The sequence below is a fragment of the Emydura macquarii genome, unplaced genomic scaffold, assembly GCF_026122565.2.
Source record: "Emydura macquarii macquarii isolate MOO-44397 ecotype Brisbane River unplaced genomic scaffold, CSIRO-AGI_Emac_v2 contig_312, whole genome shotgun sequence".
In the NCBI taxonomy this organism is placed as follows: domain Eukaryota; kingdom Metazoa; phylum Chordata; order Testudines; family Chelidae; genus Emydura; species Emydura macquarii.
Window position 1 is genome coordinate 4,094,101 of NW_027130449.1, and position 20,876 is coordinate 4,114,976.

Genomic DNA, 20,876 nt, shown 5'->3' on the forward strand with positions numbered 1-20,876 from the left:
TGCCCCATGCTGCAGAGGAAGGCCAAAAACCCACAGAGCCTTCGCCAATCTGCCCTGGGGGGAAATTCCTTCCCCACCCCAAATATGGCAATCAGTTAACCCTCAGCATGAGGGAAAGACTCACCAGCCAGACACCCAAGAAAGAATTCTGTAATAACTCAGAACCCTCCCTATCTAACATCCCTTCACAGGCCCCTGGCATATCTACCACCAGTAGTCAAGGATCACTCAATTGCCAAACTAGGCTGTCCCATCAGACCATCCCCTCCATAAATTTATCAAGCTCAGTTTTGAAGCCAGCCTCTTGGATTTAAACAAAGACAGTAAATATTATCCATTCTTTGATAGTTAGGACCATCCTCAGAAGCAGAGTATAAAAATTCTGACTACATATTTTAGCCTTTATTAATTCTGCTGTGTACACTCTACTCCAACTTCTATAGAAAATAGGGTGCATGGCATGTCACAGACATGTATAACAAACCTCCCCTCTCCTGCAGAAAAGGGAGAGGAAAAAAAAAACCCAGAAGAGCCCACTGCTCAAAGGAATTTACAGTTTCAGAGACCCATTCTTCGAAACCTTTAATTTACAAGAGCCAGGTCTACATCACAAACTCCTGACGGCACAGCGCTATCAGTCAGGGGCGTGACAAGTTGTGAGCTCGGATTGACGCAGCTGTGCCAGCAAAAGCTCACTACACCTAAACCTTAAGTCGACCTAGCTACACTGCTCAGGGCTGTGAAAAATGTCATGCTATGCAAAAGTGAGAGTGACCTAACCCTACAGTAGACGGGGCTAAGTCAATGTAAGAATCCTTCCGTAGACCTAGCTATCACCTTCAAAGGGGTGGATCTATTACAGTGACAGAAAAAGCCCCTTCCATCACTGAAGAAGATGCCTACACTACAGCACTACAGATGTGCCTCTGTAGTGTAGACACACCCTTGATCAGGACAGCGAGGGATAACAATACTTACAGGGATATCAGAAGGAAGGAAGGAAGAGAGCGAAAGTGAAAGCTCATGAGACGCTTTTGTTACACAGACTTTTGGGTTGGATTGTAAGCTCCCTGGGGCAAGGACTGGTTTTGCTATGTGTTTGTACAGTGACTAGCACAATGTGGCCCCTAAGCAATTCCCAAATAAAAATAAATATATTGATGATATTGGAAGCAGGGTGCGGGCAGCAGGTTTTACTGACTGCTTGTGTATCTAAACATGGAGGGAGGGAAGTTTGTCAAGAGCAGGGGAGAAACAGGCCAGGGCTGCAAGACGAGGCTGAAGGAGGGATGTGCGGAAGAGTGGGGCGGCTCAGCAAGCCACAATCTAGGATGGTGTTCCAATGAGATTACCAGCGTGTACTGGACAAATGCGAACAAATAAAAGCACTTTCCCTAGCTACTAAACCCAGCATGTTTCCATGGCTTTATGCTCCTGGGGTATCTGTAGTTGCACAAACAAACAGCAGGATACGTATGGTATTTATGTCATAATTAGACTTCAGGAGCAGCCAATTGTGGTACTGTTTTGTTTTGTTTTCCTTCCTTGACTTGATGCAAAGAGTGCAATGTAGTCATAGCACTACGCTTACTGGATTGGCTTATTCACCAGGGCGAGAGATTGGGCAGTGCTTTTAGACTCAGCCAGGGAGGGTACGGGGGGGAGACAGATGAAGAACCAAAACAAAACAGAACAGTCTGAGCCCATCCACATCAGAAATGCCACTCAGTCAGGCAATGTGTTTTTCTCCTAACCTGGTTACTGCACTGACCCATCCTGTAGCGGAGATGGGACATGAAACACATACTGAACTTTGCTAAAGCTTCAGATGCTGTCATGGATTTAGTACGGCTTGGAGATGCGGCTAAAAACACAATTAGGGATACGCATTGTGTAACTGGGTCCCCAGACATAACTATAGTTAAAAAGGCTCTTTTGCTGGCAGGATGAACTTACTTTGCTATTTTAATAAAAGGCATAGACATGAGTACTTGTAATTTTCCCCCCTCCAAACCCCGCCTTTCCTCAGCCCCTGGTAGCTGCATGTTTCTGGTACCAACAAGAAATATGAAATTGCAGTAAAAACAGCCAAAGCTAGTAATAAATTTGCCTACCGAAAATTTGAGAATAAGACCATTCCCTATCACAATGATGAGTTTTGTCTCATTGTTTTCTTAGGCTCCTGTTGTCTTTGGATGATTTGGTCTCTTGCCTTATACTTTTCGGGAGGGGCCATCTTTTTGTTCCATGTTTGTACAGCACCTAGCAAAATGAGGCCCTGATCCATGACAGGAGCTCCCAGGTTTTACCCTAACTCAAATAAGCTTAACAACTTGCACTGATATTTTTATTCCTTTTCTGGGCAACATCACCCCCAATCTCCGGATGCCAGATAATCCCCCTTCAGGGACACAAAGAAACAACCACCTCACCTGCATTTCAGGGTGCTAAAGTTAACTGATAATTGGTGCATTTCAACCCCCACAGCTTGTGAGGCCCTTGCACCTTGCATATCTCCTGTTCCAGGATCCGACATCTTATTTCCTACCCTCCCTCCCCTTGCTGTCCCAGGCAACTGACATTCCAGGCATTGAAGCGTAGAAGCCTGGGAATGTGAAAGCATTAACAAAGGAGACCCCAGCATGTTTTATCACTGTGGGGACTAAAGGAATTTTTCAGCTCATACCTCAGCATCTCCTAGCGGGTTTGAAAGTTTTACAGCATCTGCTCTTGGGCTTTTATTTTATTTACTCACTGACTGAAAGGATTAATCCTCCCATCAGGATAAAGTGGAAGTTTTACAGCTCTCATTTTCAAGAGCGTTTTAATTCATCTTGAAATCAGACCCTTTACACTCCTCTAACCTCGCCTGGTTTTCCCCTTTTAATCTTTCATAACCTTAGCAGCCCTTTTTTGCTGTTGTTGGGTATTAGTGGGTTGCTGTGTTTTTTTGGTGCATTGCTGGAATCAGAGTTATTTGTTCAGTCTGGGGAATGAGACCTCCCACCGCGATCCCCTGCAGCAATGTCATTTTCACAATATTTCAGCAATCAGGTGAACTGCACAAGCCATGGCCCTTTGGCTGGTTAACAGACCGTATCGCACAGAATTACAGCTGCTCAGCTGAATTCCACACATAGCGAATGGCTGTAAAAAGTTAAACGATCACTCGAACAGGAACAAGGAATATAAACTAAACTGCTGTACATACTGTATCTAACCTTCTAAACAAAGGCCGTCAAACAATGGATGTCATTAAGTTCCAATATTGTCTAAGAGGCTTAGCAAAACGCAATTAAATGAAAGAACAAGACGGTGAGGTAGTAAGGTGGGAAGAGATAATAATTGTCCTCAGTTAAAAGAATACTAATATAAACAATAAGCCGCTATAGGAACTCAGTTGCCATCAGTAGATACAGCCGCCACAGCTGCTGAAATACTACAGGTATTTTTACTCCCGCTTGCCTCTCTATCTTATTTTTGATGTCACAGAGTATGTCTACACTGCAATTAGACACCCAAAGCTGGCCCATGCCAGCTGACTCAACCTCCCGGGGCTGCTTCCTTGCAGTACAGGTGTTCCGGCTTGGGCTACAGCCCGAAGGACCCTCCCACCTTGCAGGATCCTAGAGCCCAAGCTCCAGCCTGAGACTGGACATCTACACTGCATTTAAACAGCCTCTTAGCCCGGGCCCCAAGAAGCCGAGTCAACTGGCAAGGGCCAGCCATGGTAATGTAACTAGGATTGTGTAACGGCAAAGTGCAACGCTCAGCTCTCAGAAGTGTAAATCCAATGGAGTTGCACCACTATGGAAAGCACTTAAGCACATGCTTAAGTAAGTCCCACGGACATTTATGAGACTTAAGCATGTGCTTTATGGGCTTACCTGAAGCCTTTGGCTCTGCCTACACTAGACAGTTGTACCACTTTAACTATAACAGTACAGTAATCAGTGCACCCTTCCCCAGCTCCGGGCATGGATATGGTTTTACTGTAAAAGTGATTTTGTACAGGAAGGAGAATAACTTGTATAACGGTGTCCACACTAGGGCTTTTATTAGTATAACTATTCTGATTTTTTTTTTTAAATCCAAAAAAAATCAAACCTTTAACTGAAATAGTTATACCAATAAAACTTTCAAGTATAGACCAGATCTTACTGTTTCATGGACAGATTACTACAACGTACTGCACCTAGAAATAAATTAAAGAGAACTAAAATTCCATTCTTGACATCTAAATATAGGGGAAGAAATACGAGTTATTGTTGTACAGCGTTAGACATTTCTTCCCATTTTTATTCTCCTCATGGCATTGGTATTTCAAAATACAAATTAATTACCAAGCCCCAGGTGTCCTCTACGTAGGTGAGCCAAAATGAATTTCTCTTATCAAGGTTGTACTTTCAGCTGCTGCAAAGGAAGCAGGCTGGAAGCAGCAATGCTGCAACTAAATGTATTTCAGACAACAAAGTATCAGTAGCAAGATTTCAGTCATTCAGTAAAACCACCACTATGGATGGGTTTGTAGTAACCAACAAGACACCACAGATGAAAAGACTGCTTGGTTCATGCAACAACTTCAGAGTCATCCGTTGGTACTTTGCTAGCAGCAATGCTGCAACTAAATGTATGCCACAAATTCTCCTTTTTGCATTGTTAACAATAAACACGTCATTGACATGATTGAGTCCTTATGACCAGGCTACAGTCCACCTGGTAGAGCAGACACTGGTGGAAGGTTGCTAGAAACATATGAGAAAGATCTTGGGCGCACCTTCAAAAGGCCTGCTTTCCACCCCGATTATGGCGGCTAGAGCCCGGTTGAGGGCTGGTGGATGATGAGCGCCCCTGGTGCCTTTTGCATCCTTTATTCTTCCTCCTTTCTCATCTGCCCCCCCACCTGCAATTTGCCCAAAGAGTGCACAGCGTAATCTGCTGACCCACATCCAACAATTAAACAAGAACAACAAATGGCAGCTGTATAACAAACCAATGAAGTCAACAACAACAACCAGCTACTCACCCCAACCAATTACAACAGACACTCTCTACACAGACACCTCTCTCAAACAGAAGTCAGAGTAAATAGATGCATTAAGCCCTGAAGGTTGACAGACACAGGTTCTGTTATGCCAACAAGAAAAACAACTAGCAGATTCAAGGGCTCTCTTTTGAGAACTCTGTGCCCTAATTCTTGGATTATCCGCCAAACCATCGCTGCTGATCTCAAAGGTGGAGATGGTGTCAAGGTCCCAATCCAGCAAAGCAATTAAGCATGTGCTTAAAGTGAAGCACATGCTTAAGGGCTTTGTTGGACTGCGGCCAGACAGACAGGTATTCTTCTAATATATATGGGACCACAAGTTTGTGACTAGGTAACTCTGGTCATTCCACAGCTAGTCAGTTGTCCTTTAACTTGTCTAATAATGAGATGTTTAACTCTTCTTGCATAGCACTTTTTCTTTGTAGATCTCAAGCCAATTTACCAAAGAAGGTAAGTATAATTAGATAGAGACAGAGGAAATTGAGGCAGAGAGGTGAAGAGACTTGCCCAAGGTTACAACAGAGAGCTGACAACAGGACTGAGGTCTTCTGACTCCCAATCCAGTGTCCTATCCATTAAACCACACTTCCACCCTTTTCTTTGCCTCATTTAGATAGTAAGCTCTTTGTGGCAGGAAATGTATTTCATCTATGTTTGCAAACTCCTTTGTAGATTTATGGTGCTATATAAATGCTTTATGCCGCCACCACCACCCTATGCTGGTTGTACTACTGATTTTCACTGATAAAAACAAAGCCATCTGCTCCGGCTGTCTATGCTGAATACGTACCAAGGTTTACTATTAGTGTTTTAAGTTTAATATTAAAATACACACACCATCAAGATGTGACCATTCCCTAAACTAAGTAACCACCCAATCCAATCGCAACCTTCATCCTTCCTTATCCCTTTGCTCCTCTTTCTGTGTCTGTCTATTATTCTCACTCATCATCCCATGTCAAAAAACTAAGGCCCAGTTCTGCAAACACTTACACTTAACAACATAAGCAATCTCACTGAATTCAAAGGAACTACTTACATGAGGAAAGTAACGGCAGCAGCAACTCTATAATCCTCAACACGTAGAGCATAATTATGGCTCAGTCCTGCACTTCTAGAGAGCGTGTGAATGTGCTGTTGCCTGTTTCAAAGGCATTTTGTCCCCAACATTTTTTCTTAAGTCATGCGTATGCTTTTGGGTATTGGGTACCAAAATATCGACATCATTAATTTAATAACATGATTTTTTTGTGAACTGAGACACCATCAAATGCTTTCTGGATGTAAACGGTCCCCTTGCTGTCTTGTCAGCTAAAACCCATGCACATCTGAAGTGCATATGAAACCCATGCATGCTAGCAACTGCTCTGAAAACATTTCTGAGCTATTGTTTGATCTCACAGATGAAAGGATATCATTGTGTCCATGCTCTAGCTAACTCACCTGGGTTCTCATGTGATATCTCAATTCCCCTTTAAGCAGATCAACAGTTCTGATTTACAATTTGCTCTGAGACCAAGTCATCTAACACTTCAGAAGGATGGGTACTTAAAATGCTGTCTGTGCATACGCATAGTTGGATTCACCAGAACACAAAAATGTCTCCACAAAACAAATCCCTAGGATTACATCACTTGGAATACAAATCAGGGAGCTGAATCACACAGGAAAAAACAAACACAAACAAAAAAACCCCAACTCCAATCCCGCTGTGAGAAATGAAGACCTGCCCCTGTTAGCAACATTGAGATTGGATCAGCTTTACTCCAGGGAGTTGGGAAAGAGTTACTAAATCAAGGCTGAAAACAACTGACAACTCCATAGATTAAGAGACCTCATCAATGCAGAACAGCCATAACCATGGAGGAGTGCACAGTGGGGGATTTAAAAAGCTTGGGGGCAGGTCCTCGGATGGAGTCCATTCTCACAGACAAACCATCACTGGAGCTATGACAATTTACTCCAGCTGAGGATCTGCCCATTGGCTGTTAACTTTAATAAACTTAATAAATCATCTTCAGTCTTGCCTAACTGAAGTGAACAAGAGGGGCTCGGGGATTAAACCGAAGTCCCGCTATCCCTGTCATGAGCTCACTCTATCCGCATGCCTTTTGACCTCCTTGATTTTTCCCACTGCGAGAAAATAAAATAGTTCTATAGCAACGAGGTGCTGTGAAGTAGCCATCCCTCATCCATTTCTTAAATGGGACATTAGCAGAGTTTCTGCTTCCCCACCATCCAGTTTCTTGTTCTCTTAGACTTTTCTAGCCCCACTTATAATGATCTCCACTGGCTCCAATTAACAAACCAATGAGCTTTGGTACAGTCCTGATTTCACAGGTACAGTTTAATGCCGTTCACCAAAACTGGTAGTAAAATACTTAAAGTCAGCAACAAGATTAAACTCTACTGTTCCCCCAATGGAATCATGTAAGACAACACATCCCCTGTCCTCCACCAGCCCCAACTCTACTCAAGCCATTTGTATGAGCAAAGAGTCTAAAGTACAACTGGAGTAAACTCGGCAGAGAAACCCCATTTCCCTGCCCCCTTGTCCTTCAGCCTCAAGGTAAAAGCTGTAAGACATGAAAGTATGGACTTTGACATACCATGTCAGCCACATGCCTAACAAAACAGATCGTGAATCTGGACAAGAGGAAAAATATGAAGGAAACAAAAACTGACATAGCTGGAAGGTGATGCTGTATCCCTTGCTACTTTCCTGATGCCCTTAACTGTTGGGCAATCTGGTTGCTCTGCTATGTACTGGTCTACTGCTTTCCTAAACGGCCATCACCAGAAGGGGCTGTGCGTGTGAACGACTTCTGACTAGTGCTGAACTGGGAAAAAATCTGTTTAAGTAGCCCCCCCTCTCTGGCTTGGTACTTGGCGGTTCTGGTGCCTCCCTGATTCACCAGCCTCTCATCAGAGGCGAGATGACAGAGCAGATCACATGAAACAATCTATCCTCAGAAGAGAAATGGTATGTGTGGGTTTTTCCTGGCCTGGACACCCCTTCACTGACTTGTTTTAGTAGGTGAAAGGGAGCCAAGGCAGGGGAGCAGGGAGGAGGAGGAATGGGCTTGTAATGGACTTGAAGAAAGCAAAAGTCTAAAGTAAAAAGTAAAATCCAATTCATTCCTGTAGATTTTGTATTTTGTGGGACCAGTGGGAAAGGCAGATGGAAAGACCCCAGTTTGCAGACTGAGCAGGAATCATGTAAAGATAACAGATAGAGAGACGCTGATAGACTTGGAAAGAATAAGTGGTGTTACAAGGTACCTGATTTCTAACACCAGTGCTGTTCTAATTTCCTAACCCTCTCTGCCATTTGCTTACAGGGAATCTGACTTGTACAAAAATGATCTGTTTGTTACGACCCTTCCCCATCCTCTGTTTACTCGTCTGCTGTCCTTAGACTGTGAACTCTTTATGGCGAGGACTGTCCTTGTTGGAAAGTGTTGCACATCATGGACATTGCCAAGAACAAACAAACAGCAATAACTGTGGGACTAATTTTGATCTCATTCACAACAGTGCAGCTCCACTGACTCCTCACGTACACAGGCATGCAAAGACAATCAGGTGTCATGGATTCATAGATTGTAAGGTCAGAAGTGACCATTGGTCTGACCTCCTGTAACACAGGTCATGGATCTTCATCCAATTACTCTTGTGTTGAGCCCAATAACTTCTGTTCAACTAAAGTGTATCTTCCAGAAAAGCATCTAGTCTTAATCTGAAGACTTGAAGAGTAAAAGAATCCACTACTTCCCTTTCTAGTTTGTTCCAATGGCTATTTACCCTCAGTTAAAAGTGTGCACCTTATATCTAATTTGATTTTGTCTGTCTTCAACTTACAGCCTTTGGTGCTTGTTCTACCATTCTCTGCTAGATTTAACAACTCTTGGGAACTGAACAAGTATTTTCTCCCTGTGAAGGTACTAAAACACCATGATAGAAATCACCTTTTAAACAAGACACATGCATCAACGTAAATGAGGCATTCTGGAGTGGTTTCTCTCTTACCATCATGGCCGGAGTTGAGGAGATGCTCTCCCAGGTCACACCCAAACACCCTCTCCTTCAGGATCCCACGTTGCTTCAGTTTCTGTTTCGTTGGGCGCGACTTCATGAATGTTCGCAGGAAAGTGATGAGCTTGCCGTGTTTTTTGGACACTGCACAATAAAACAAACCAACCGCCTCATTTAGATTCAGGTAACCAGGCAAGACAATACATAGTATGACCTTCCGAGCGCATGAGGCTCAGAGTAACATCGATAATGATTATTTACACAAGTATATGTGCTCAATTCCAAAAATAAAACAAGGGCTCTGTTTTTATTTTTAGCCAGTGCAGGAATAAAAGCCTGCCTTCGGAAGTGCTGAGCACCCCAGTTACAGCAGAAGATTAGGCTTAAGTATTATCAATTAACTAAATTCCTTCCAGCTCCTTCAGAGGAAGGTGAATTACTATCCTCATTTCACAGAAGAGAAAACTGAAGAACCAGAGTTTAAGTGATTTGCCCCCCAGGCCGGGAAGTGAGTCTACGGCAGTGAGAAGAACAGAACCCAAGAGTGCTGACTCTCAACCTCCGGTTCCAGCCTACACAATGCTTCTCTTGATCTGTGTATCAAGTTTGGAAAATAAGTCAGTTTGTTAAGACTTTCCAGTTCCACTAAGAAGTGCAATCTGCAATCAATGCAATGGAGATTTACATGGGCTACTGCCAATCTAAGGGTGGAGAGAAGCGGGAGTTATACAAATAGCCTGCATGTCGCTGGGAGGGCAGATCTGACATACATTCTAGTCAGGAAGCAAGACAATGTTCTTCAATGACAATTTCTCTTCCTGCTGCTCCCTCCGAAAGCAATGAGGTAGCACAAAGGAGCCATCCTGGCTTTCCTAACAAAAATGCCTTTATGGACATGATTTAAAAGCAATTTAGCTTGAACAGAGGAGTTCTATTAAAAAAATCACCCAGCATAAAAGGACTTGCTTTGTCAATGGGCCTTTACAGTTTCAGGAAGTCGTAAAGGTCCCTGCAGCACTGTGCTGCAATGCTAGCGATTAGCTTCCTAGCATTCCTGTGCCTTAAACACCAACGAGGCAGCCAGACTTATATTTTATTTGCATTAAAACAGTTACTACAATAATGAAAATTCAGCAGAGTAGCATTATCTTGGAAAAAAAACAAGGCAACACAAGCCTCAGTTTCTGCTTGGTCAGAATGACAAAGGTGCATTTCTTTGCAGTGCCATTACTGCCATATAATATCACACTCAGGCTATGTCTACACTGATGGCGGCGACAGATTGACTTATCTGAATCGACTGAGCAGTCAGTGAAGACCCGCTCAGTCAATCCAGAAGTCCACCCCCGCAAGTGGGTGCAGTGCAGTGAACATGGCGCGCAGAAGAGAAGCACAGCAGTCGACGGGAGTTACGCAAGTTCTTTGCGTACTTTGTGTAACTCCCGTCGACTGCCGCCGAATTGCGGAGGTAAGCGTAGACCAAGACTTAAACTTGACATTTCTTGCACTGCTTTGGACGTCGAACGTCACAGAAGAGAAGGATGCACACAGTCCTGGGCTTCACCTGGGCAGGTGGCCTCTTTTAGACTCATTTCAACTTGCTGATGTGAACATTTTCATCCCAGAACAAAAGAAACCCCTGCCACCGTGCATTATATTTCAAACCCTTTGAACAGCTGCATATTTTCCCTTTATTTCACTGACTAGGCCTGATCCGAAGCCCATTGAAATCAACTGAAATCTTTATTTTTAAGTGTTGGGTTAGGACTTTGGATGAGGCCCCCTTTCCTCTAAGCTAGACTAATTCAAGGGCAAAATGCAGCCTTTTTATCATCAAGCATCAACTTAAAAAATCACATTTCTGTCTGAAACTCCTCTCAGACTTGTACAGGTTAAAATTACACCCATGATTAATGATACTTAAAAGATATCAGGGAAATTATATTTTTCTCTGGGACTTTTCCCCAGTTTAATTACTTGGGCTCAGATTTTTAAAGAATTTGTATGCATTGCTGTGATCAGCAATGCAACGCCTAACTGATTTAGGTGCCTAAATCTCATTTTCTTAAAGGATTTAGGTACTTGGGAGACCAAATCCTATGGAAAGTTGATTGGATTTAGGTTCCTAAATGCCAAAATCACTTTTGAAAATATCGCCTCTCCTAAATCAGTTAGTCATTGCAACACTTAGCATAACACCACCTCAATACTTTTAATAATCTGGGCCCAAATCGATATGAGAGTATTTCACATCAGTTTCACTGTTTCATCTATACACTAAGTGAGACTCAGTGTAGGTGCAGGAACTCCTGCTAGCGACCGCACAGCAGACTCGGGGCCTAGCTAGTCATTTTCCTTGTGGTTTATGCTGGTTTCCCCACCCAGCTACAAGCAAGAAAAACCAACAGGAAAATGCGATTGTTAAACCACAAAAACTGGTTAGGGGAACTCAGTGGCAGGGATAAAATCTGAAGCTACTTTAATTTAATTTTAAAAACTGGTTAGACTTAAAACTGGCCTGTGTGTGGGAGCAGCTCTTTAAATGCACTCTGCAGCTTTGTATCCAGATGATCTCACTTTTTACAGCTGGATTTATACGAATTCAAATCACAGTGGGTCCCAAAGTACATCAAGCTTTTGCCACTGCTAGCCAGGCAAGCTGCTGATGCAGCGCTGTTTCCTGGGTGAGGTAATGTAAACACTGCCTTTAACCTTGAGTGTCTACAAATATGGGCAAAGCTGCAGCAGAAGCATAGGACGGCAGAGAGTTTTCTTACCTGTCTTTCTCTATGAAACCTTGCAAATCTTTTTAAGATGGATGAACCCAGTTACCTGTGAGAATGGTTTATACAGCTCACGTCACACTTAGCAGCATACAATAGTAAAGCCGATTAAGGCAGGTGTTATGAGGGATGCCATGTTATCAATAAAACTCTACTTAGGACATGATAAGGGATCAAACCGGGCAGGAGGGAAGTAACTCTTCTCTCACTGCACAGAATGCCCACTCACCACACCTGCCACATAACCCTCATCACACCCTGACTCTTCCTGTGATCTCAGGTCTTTGGACCAGGAAACAAGAGCAGAAGTTAGGGTGCCCTTGAAGCTCTGGTTCCTTGGTGAGAATGCTACATTCTGTGACTGGCCGGGCGCTCCCATGCAAAGGTCAGCAAGGGGAAAGGAAGGAATGCTGGTCTGGTGTGCTTCACTCCCTCCCTAGCTGGGGCACCATCTACACTGCAGTTGGGAGCGTGCTTCCCAGCACAGATCGCTCGAGCTAGAACAATAAAAACAGCAATGTGGTTGTGGTGGCACAGGTGGCCGGCTGGGCCAGCCGCCCAAGGACAAGCCTGCCTGATCCCTAGGTACATACTCAGGTGGCTAGCCCAAGCCACCACCCGTGTCCCCATAGCCACACTGCGATTTTAATGGCGCTGGCTCGAGCAGAGCTAGTGCGTGTCACTCGACCTGTGCTGGGAAACACGTGCCTGTGGATGCTATAACAGCTAAAAACACAAACTCTCAAAGATGAACTTTACATACACAATGTCCATGAAGTTTAATAGCCCTGGGATTTTAAAGGCATGGCAGCCAAACACTAGTAGATCTGAATATACAGCTGCTTAAATCTCCAACAAAACCAGCACCCAATCAAAAATGAATTATTTAATATATATCTGAAGCACCAAGAGTGCCTTAAACTGTGATTTTGGTTCCATGCCAGTTTATTTTTTAATTAAAGGAATAAATCAATGTACTCTGCTAACACACAAGCCCAGGATTAGAACAGATTTATATTCACTCCATCTTGGTAACCAAACCCAGAGCAGCTGAGCCTCTCTATTACTTTACTGAGCACCGTCAGTATGCTAAGCACTGTGCAGCGGAGAGAGAGAGACATGGTCCCAATCCCCATGGGAACACGTGATAAAACTTTGAGGCCATATGTCTATTTCTCATTCAGCTTCACAGATAGTGAAACCTGCAGAGTGGGTGTTTCAAAAGTTCTGGCTCTGCTCCCATTGCCGTTAGCACCACTGACTGCAAGAGAAGCTGACATGGAGCAATGCTGAGTGCTTCAGAAAGTCTCACATGCAAATTACAGCCACCAAAAGGAGCTTTTTTTTGTTTTTATAGCATTCGGTTGAATCACGGCTGTGTAAACTGAGATTTTCAATGGTGGCTAAGGTCTGATCTACACTTCTAAATTGAAGCTATATTGCTCAGGGCTGAGAAAAATGTCACGTCCTGAGCAACATAGCTAGGTAAACCTAAACCTCTGTGTACACATGGCTACATCAACAGAAAAATTCTTCTGTCAACCTAGCTAGCAACTCTCAGATAGGTAGATTCTATCCACATAGGAACCATCTGCACTACAGCAGCACAGTGACTTTAGTGTAGACACAACAGCAGCTAACCCATTGATTGTCAACAGGACTCGGAAGCCTAACTCCCTGAGGCTCCTTTGAAAATCCTAGCTGTAATTAATAAATATAGGAAACTCCTGTAGGAACTTTTGCTACAGTTTGGCAAATAATGTAAAAAAATATTGTAAATTTTTGTTTTAATCCTTTCACAAACCGGGAATATAATTGTGAATAAGGAGTCCATCCTGGTGTTGCGGGTGAATAACAAAACAATCAAATAATATATTTAAAATATTGAGAAATTATATACAACTCCACCATTTCTAGAAATTGTACTGGCCACTGGGAAAGGTGACAGCACTTAGCAGGTGACTGTTAGCACAGGTTTCACCACAGTCATATTCTAAATGTTCTGTACATATTTACACGATGTAAGGAAATTTTCATTTTTGGTATTGCAAAAAAGCAGACTGGGTTTCTTAATCAAAATAAATGTCAGGTGTTTTTAAATCACTCAATCAGTATAGGCTAAAATTATTGCCTTGTTTTCTGCCCCATTAAATAGACATAAATATGTTCCCATATTACACCTGTTTGGCAAGCCAAGAAGCTGTCAGTCCAACACCTGAACAAGTTAGGTACCCAGAAATTCAATTATCAACAGCCTGTTATAATGTTTATATGGTTCTTTGCTTATCCTTCAGTTAAACACAATTTCCTCTGATGATCTCATTTGAATCACCACCTGCTATAGACGAGAATGTTTGATGGATTATAACAACTTGACACTTTTTACATATACAAGGAAGACTCACTGATAAGAGAAATCAGACTTCTTTGGGGCAAAAATTATAAAAAGTCCTAACCCTCTATTCCATGATTTGAGAGACACAGCCAGAATTTAGGTGTTTTGAACAAGGATGAGCCATGAGGATTTCACAACAGACCGACAGGAAAATCATACTGTGCCAATGGGGAGTAAAGGGGGAGTATTTCAATCCCACTTCCAAATCCTCCATCTGACTTGACGCTCAAAGAATGATAACGCACCCTGCAGGACTTCATTTTTATGTTATCTATGCAGTAAATTGGGACAGCAACCACAGTCATTGCACACATATAGACACTGAGGCTGGTACCAAGAATCGCACAAAAAATGTCCATTGTGATCTAAGGCATGTGTTGCACTGCTTTGCTGAATGAGGCTCACAGTTAGCTTTAAAAAGAAGATACAAATAAGAGTTAAATCCAAACAGAAAGCTGCACATTCAGATGTTATTCAGTTAGTGCCTCTGACTGAAGTTTAGTTGGAAATTTTAAAAGTACCTACTTATTTAGGTACAAAAGTCCCATGGAAAGTCAATGGAACTTCTGCTCCTAAATAAGTAGGTGTTTTTGAAAATCTCAGCCCTCATGAAGGCATGTCAGTCTTGTGATTAGAGCACAGGATTTATACTAAATGTAATCCAAGTCTTCCCTCAAACTTCCGATGTGGCCCTAGGTCAGTAACTTAGCCTCTCTACCTCGGTTTCCCCATTTTAAAGTGAGGATATTCATTCTTTTTTGTAACTCTCATACAGGTTATAAGAAATAAATTACGACAGGAAAGGTACTCAGATAGCACACTGATAAATGCCATAGAAATAAACACACTGCATAAAACTAGAGACATTTGTCCAAATTATATGCTGCTTGTATAGCTGGGAAGATGCTTACACCTGGATCACATGCCAACAAGCAGAGACAAGAAAAATTCTAGATATTTCTTCCCATCACATCAACTCAAGAGCCAATCACCATTAAAGAAATCATCTGCCGGCATATTGGGGCTTTCCTGGAAGGGGTAGGCCAAGCCTTTCCTCGGATTGGTAAATCCGGCTCTACCTCGTGACCAGGAGAAGACAAGGTAACTCCATTGTTTGAAATGGAAAGACTGAGAGAAGAAGAAACTTAAAGCCTGGTCAACACTTAAAAGTTTTGCTGGCTCACGTGGGGGAATCCCCCTCACATCCTCTGCAGTGAAGGGCAACCCAAATAATTCATTTAGCTTCTCTGCACCAGCCTTGTCTTCCACGAGTGCTCCATTAGTACCTCCATCATCCAGTGGCCCCACTGATTGCTTGGCAGGCTTCCTGCTTCTGTCATCCTTAAAATAATTTTGCTATTAGTTTTTATGTCTTTTGCTAGTTGCTCTTCAAATTCTTTTTTGCCTGCCTAATTACACATTTACACTTGACTTGATTTTATGCTCCTTTCTATTTTCCTCAGTAGGTTTGACTTCCAGTTTCTAAACAATACGTTTTTGGCACTAACTGCTTCTTTTATTCATGGTGGCATTTTTGTGTGTGGTCCTTTTACTGTTTTATTTATTTATTTGGGGGTATATATTTAGTTTGAGCCTCTATTATGGTGTTTTAAAATAATGTCCATGCAGTTTGCAGGTATTTCACTCTTGTGACTGTTCCTTTTAATTTCTGTTTAACTAGCTTCCTCATTTTTGTGTAGTTCCCCTTTTTGAAGTGAAATGCTATTGTGGTAGATTTCTTTGGTATTTTCCTCTCTACAAGGATGTTAAATTTAATTACATTCTGGTCATTATTTATTGAGTGGTTCAGCTATATTCACCTCTTGGACCAGATTCTGTACTCCACCTAGGACTAAATCAAGAATAGCCTTTCCCTTTGTGGGTTCCAGAACTAGCTGATCCAAGAAGCAGCTGTTAATAGTGTCTAGAAATTTTATCTCTGCATCCTGTCTTGAAGTGTACTCAAGTCAATATGGGGATAGTTGATCACCCCCCTTTATTACTGAGTTTTCTGCTTTTGTAGCCTCTTTAATCTCCCTGACAATTTGACAATCACCATCACCATCCTGGTCAGGCAGTCGGTACTATATTCCTACTGCTATGCTCTTATTATTCAAGCATGGAATTCTATGGTACCACATGATTCATTTAAGATTTTTATTATAGTTTACTCTATGCTTTCTTTCACATATAGTCTCACTTCCCCAACCAGCACAATCTACTCTGTCATTCCCATATATTTTGTACCTGCTATTACCATGTCCCAACAAGTTTCTGTGATGCCTGTTACATCAATAGTACATTAAACCCATCTGAGGTAGGGATACATTAAAATGGTGGTCATATCAGGGTTACAGCTCAAATTGGGTATCTTATGTTCTTACATTAATTATTTACAAAATGGCCAGAGCAGGAGAGGGAAGAGGAGAGAGAGAAAGTGGTGGAGGCTGTAGCACAGCTGCTGCTTCCCCATCATAATCTTAGGCCTGTGGCTATGACATTCACGTGGGATGTGAGAGACCCAGATTCAAATCTCTGCTCTGAGACAGACCTGAGATGGATTTTCTCAATTCACCAAAAATTATGAAAAATGTCATGTTTTGTTCAACCCAAACTGACTTTTCCCCCCAATTTTTCAGAACTGCCACGGCTTTGCTGGTATAAGCTGTACCTCCGCGAAGAGGGTTTGCTGGTACAGCACCCAATTCACCAGCCACACAAACTGACGGTACACAAATGGGGTGATGGCAAGATCATAAAGCACATACTCACATGTTCATTGTCAGTCTAGTTGCAGTCCAATTACACTTAGTGAGAATAAGCTCAAGAATGAAAAATGCCTGTCTTAATATTTAATCACTAAAAAATATGTATGTAATTGTTTCATTTGAAATCTATCCCTGAACACACTGTTCTTCCCGAGAGTCCTGATGGCAGCATGATACCTAACACAAGATTAGTAAACTGTGACTCTGAAAGAGGATATTTGACAGTATATATGCTGAACCCACATTTTCAGTTCATAGCAGTGCATTCATTTCTCCTATTAACAGTGATTTTACACGCTACAAAACACAGCTGTCCCCTGCTGAGAGGAGAATGTTGTGCTAATGTAGAAAATTAGAACACGCGTCGTTGCATGGTTTACAACATATAACAAATACACTACAGCCTTCAACAGCGAAAAATCAATGAACGGAGGGAGTGCGGAAGCCTCCTTAAAAAAGCACCTTCGGGTGCAGCTAGATATCATGCACCAGAGAGAAAATCCATTCTCTGTAAGACAACAGAGGTTTACAGCAATCAGGAAAAGGGATATTTATCAAGGCTACAAGGCTTATGCTTAACCTTACACATTGTGAGTAATCCCATTTATTTCAATTGACTCCAAAGAGTCCCACTAACTTCAATAGTCTTCAGTTACGCGTCTTGAGACACTGGGTGACTTCTTTGTGTATCACTTTTTCCATCTGTAAAATGGAGATAAGACCTCTTTCCCTCAAGACTTGTTAAAAATAACTTGTATTGACCCATTTAGAAGATCACTTCTCTCTCTCTCTCTCTCTCTTTCTATATATATATATATATGTATTTCTTCAAATACCATAGATACAGGAGCCTATAAAAATAATCTTCCATCCCCAATCTGCACAGTTTTATTTATTACTCAGTAAAAGCACACTGAGTACTTTGCTGTTACCACACTTCTCCGCAGCTGGGCCGATACCTGCCAAGTCAGGACCTTGTGGTTGGAGAAGCTACTACATGTCTTAAAGATTGTTAATTTCAGTGCCATTAAATAGAATACATACAAATCATTAATGGTGGTGAAATGGATGAAAAATACCAGTAGGGAATGAGCTGTTAAATGGGCATTGTACACAGGAAGAGTAATTTAGGTCATGACAAATGATAAATGGCATGACTTCTCCTTAAGGAGAAGAGTCTATGTGCAACCACCTCAGCAAAACTACAGCTCTCCTTGGCCATATACTTATCTCATCAGCCTTTGGCTGGGGTCTAAGTGTCTGGGTATTATTTGGGGGTGAATCTCCAGCATGAGCACAGAAAATTCTCTCCATGCCCATTAACTCCTCACCTAGATGACTTTCCAGAGAACACTAGCAACTTCCCCTCTATTTAGGTCATATTTGTTCCCCTATCAGAGCCAAAACCGTGACTCGGCACATTAATGTTGTATCTGTCCAGCAGCAGTTACCTCTCTCAACATATTTCTTTTGATCTACGCTAAGATATGCACACAGAGATTCATACAGACATACACACCTTTTAAGCATGCATGCGTGCTTCCTTTTCAGAAGGACCGAGCGTCCATAATTCTCACTGACTTCTGCAGGAGCTCAGCAGCACGTCTAGAAATCAGGCCCCTATTGTTAACTTAACCGAAGAGTGCTGTGGAGAACAACGGACAGATCTATTGACATGGGCAAGGATGCTGGTTTAGATGTTCCCTATTTACTTGGTAGGTTGAAATGCCACAGAACTGGCTGAGGATTTGTAACAGGATGGGAAGAGTGTCCCTCAAAGTCAGTAAGTCAGAGAAACAGGTCACCAATTTGTCCTTGGAAGAGGAAACTATGATATCTGACGTGTCAGAGACACATCTGATCTTCATGACACGGGGTTCTAAGGTAAGGTCTGAAGAAAGGGAAGAAGGCAGGGGAGGGAGGGGCTGCGCCCCTTCCCATAGTGAGGGCAGAAAAGTTAGCTCATTAAATCCTACTCTACTTTTCTATTTATACATCTGTGAATATAAACTAGTGCTGACAAACAGGCCCCTATTTATTTATACACCACCATCACGAGGCTTTACCTAGCTAAGACCAGGTCCCTAGCTTCAAAAGGACTTGCAATCCAAGTCAGGCATTGTAATATACAGGGCAGCAGTTGAAAGGCAAGAAGGCACTGGTGGGGAGACCAGTCTAGGAAAGCTCTGCCAGAGGAGTGGGATTTAAAGAGAGAAAATGGAGGGCATTTAGCACGTGAGGTGGCTGGAGATAGTTTGGAAGAGGGTAAAAGACAAAGGGGGAGATGGAGACAAAAGGACTAGAGAAACAGCACAGCAGAGCAGCTGATTTCTGTAGAAGTCTAATTCTGCCTCTCCCTGTCCTGCTGCACATTGTTAAATCCCTTCCCATTGTAGCCGAGTTTAATCCAATCCTTTTGCTTTTATCTGCTAGCTTGGAGATGAATGATCCATCTGAAAATGTTCTGAGCCCCTGAGAACTGTATTATTAGCACAGCTGAATGCCTGATCCATCCATCAGGGAGACAGTGTTGGTCAATCCCCAGTGTTCACCTTGGGAGTGTATCAGCGTCTGATTTAACATACCCTGGCATGCTCTGTATCAATAAATAACCCCTTCAGATAAATGTGTGCTCCGGTCTTATAGTGAAGTTATTTGCATTGTAGAGAAACAGTACAGTAACCGGTTCCTAATCAATACATCGATCACAAAACATCTGGGGAGATATTATGAGGGCACAACTCCAACGTACTCGTCACCACTACTGCTGTTTGGCAGATCTCCCACCAGTACACCTCCAATGGTGGGAGAGCCAGCATCAACCAGGTACTGCTGTTTTAAACACTGAGACACCTATGCCTGTTCATAGATATTAAGGGGCCCATTAGATTATCTTCTGTATAACACAGGCCAAGAATGTAATCTATTTACCCCTGCACTGAGTCAAATAACATTATCTGACTAAAGCATATTTTGTCTTGAAGTCTTCAAATCAAGAGCAGGTCTACACGATACATAGTATAAACGGCTGAGTCCTGTCCACCACTGTTACTTCTGCTATTGCTACCACTCGTGGCATTGCACAAATAGTGAACCACTAGTGTAGACACAGCCATCCCGGACTGTCACAGAAGCACTGCTCTGGACCTCCAGCTGCAAGACCCACATTCAGTTCCCAGGCCAGAGCTTTCACTAGCCAGTCTAATGAAGACCATGGGCCTGATTCTGATTTCAGTTAAACGAGCATAAATCTGGAGTGACTCCAGTCAAGGTGCTCTTGCTTTACACTGCAACACATTCAGACCCTGATGGAGGAAGGGGAGGAGGAAAACATTTAGCTGGATCAACAACAAAACTGATTAAAAAGGCATCTGACAGGCTTTGGTGGGAGTCCAATCCTAGACTGGAAGGATGACTGGGGAGAGACCCTCACTACTCCAGCAGGATGGGCTGTGTGTGACCCACCTGGTATGGGGAGGAGTCTGATGCAGAACTAGTACATGCTCTTTCAGAAGACACAGCATAGTCGCTGTTAGGACAGACTTCTCGGTGACTCTGTGGAATGGTGTGATACTCTTAAAGAGGCTGTGCCTTCCCTCAGAGCGAAGAGACAAGCAAGGAGACGGGTCTCCCCTGTTCTCTCCACCAGGCATCACAACTCCATTTTTACTAGCCAGAGAGCTGCTATTTCCCTGCTCTCAGGCCCATGGTAAGCTGCCTTAGAATTAGAGAGGCCCTTTTTTGGAGCACTGCTGTCAAGGACCTGTTGTTTTTTCCATTCTCTACCACCCTTTTTCAAGGTGACTATACGTTACTATAGGTGACGCTTTACTCAAGTCGGGTATATC

At 42.7% G+C, this 20,876-nt stretch overlaps 1 protein-coding gene across 6 annotated transcripts in view; it reads right to left on the bottom strand.

Annotated features, from left to right (window-relative positions):
• Positions 1-20,876, bottom strand: part of ARHGAP32 (Rho GTPase activating protein 32) — a 316,253-nt gene that overhangs the window by 39,794 nt on the left and 255,583 nt on the right. For all 6 annotated transcript variants that reach the window (XM_067563763.1, XM_067563771.1, XM_067563754.1 and 3 more), the window contains one exon: positions 9,077-9,226. In XM_067563763.1, the coding sequence (XP_067419864.1) occupies positions 9,077-9,226 (150 nt within the window). The remainder of the gene's footprint in view (positions 1-9,076; positions 9,227-20,876) is intronic.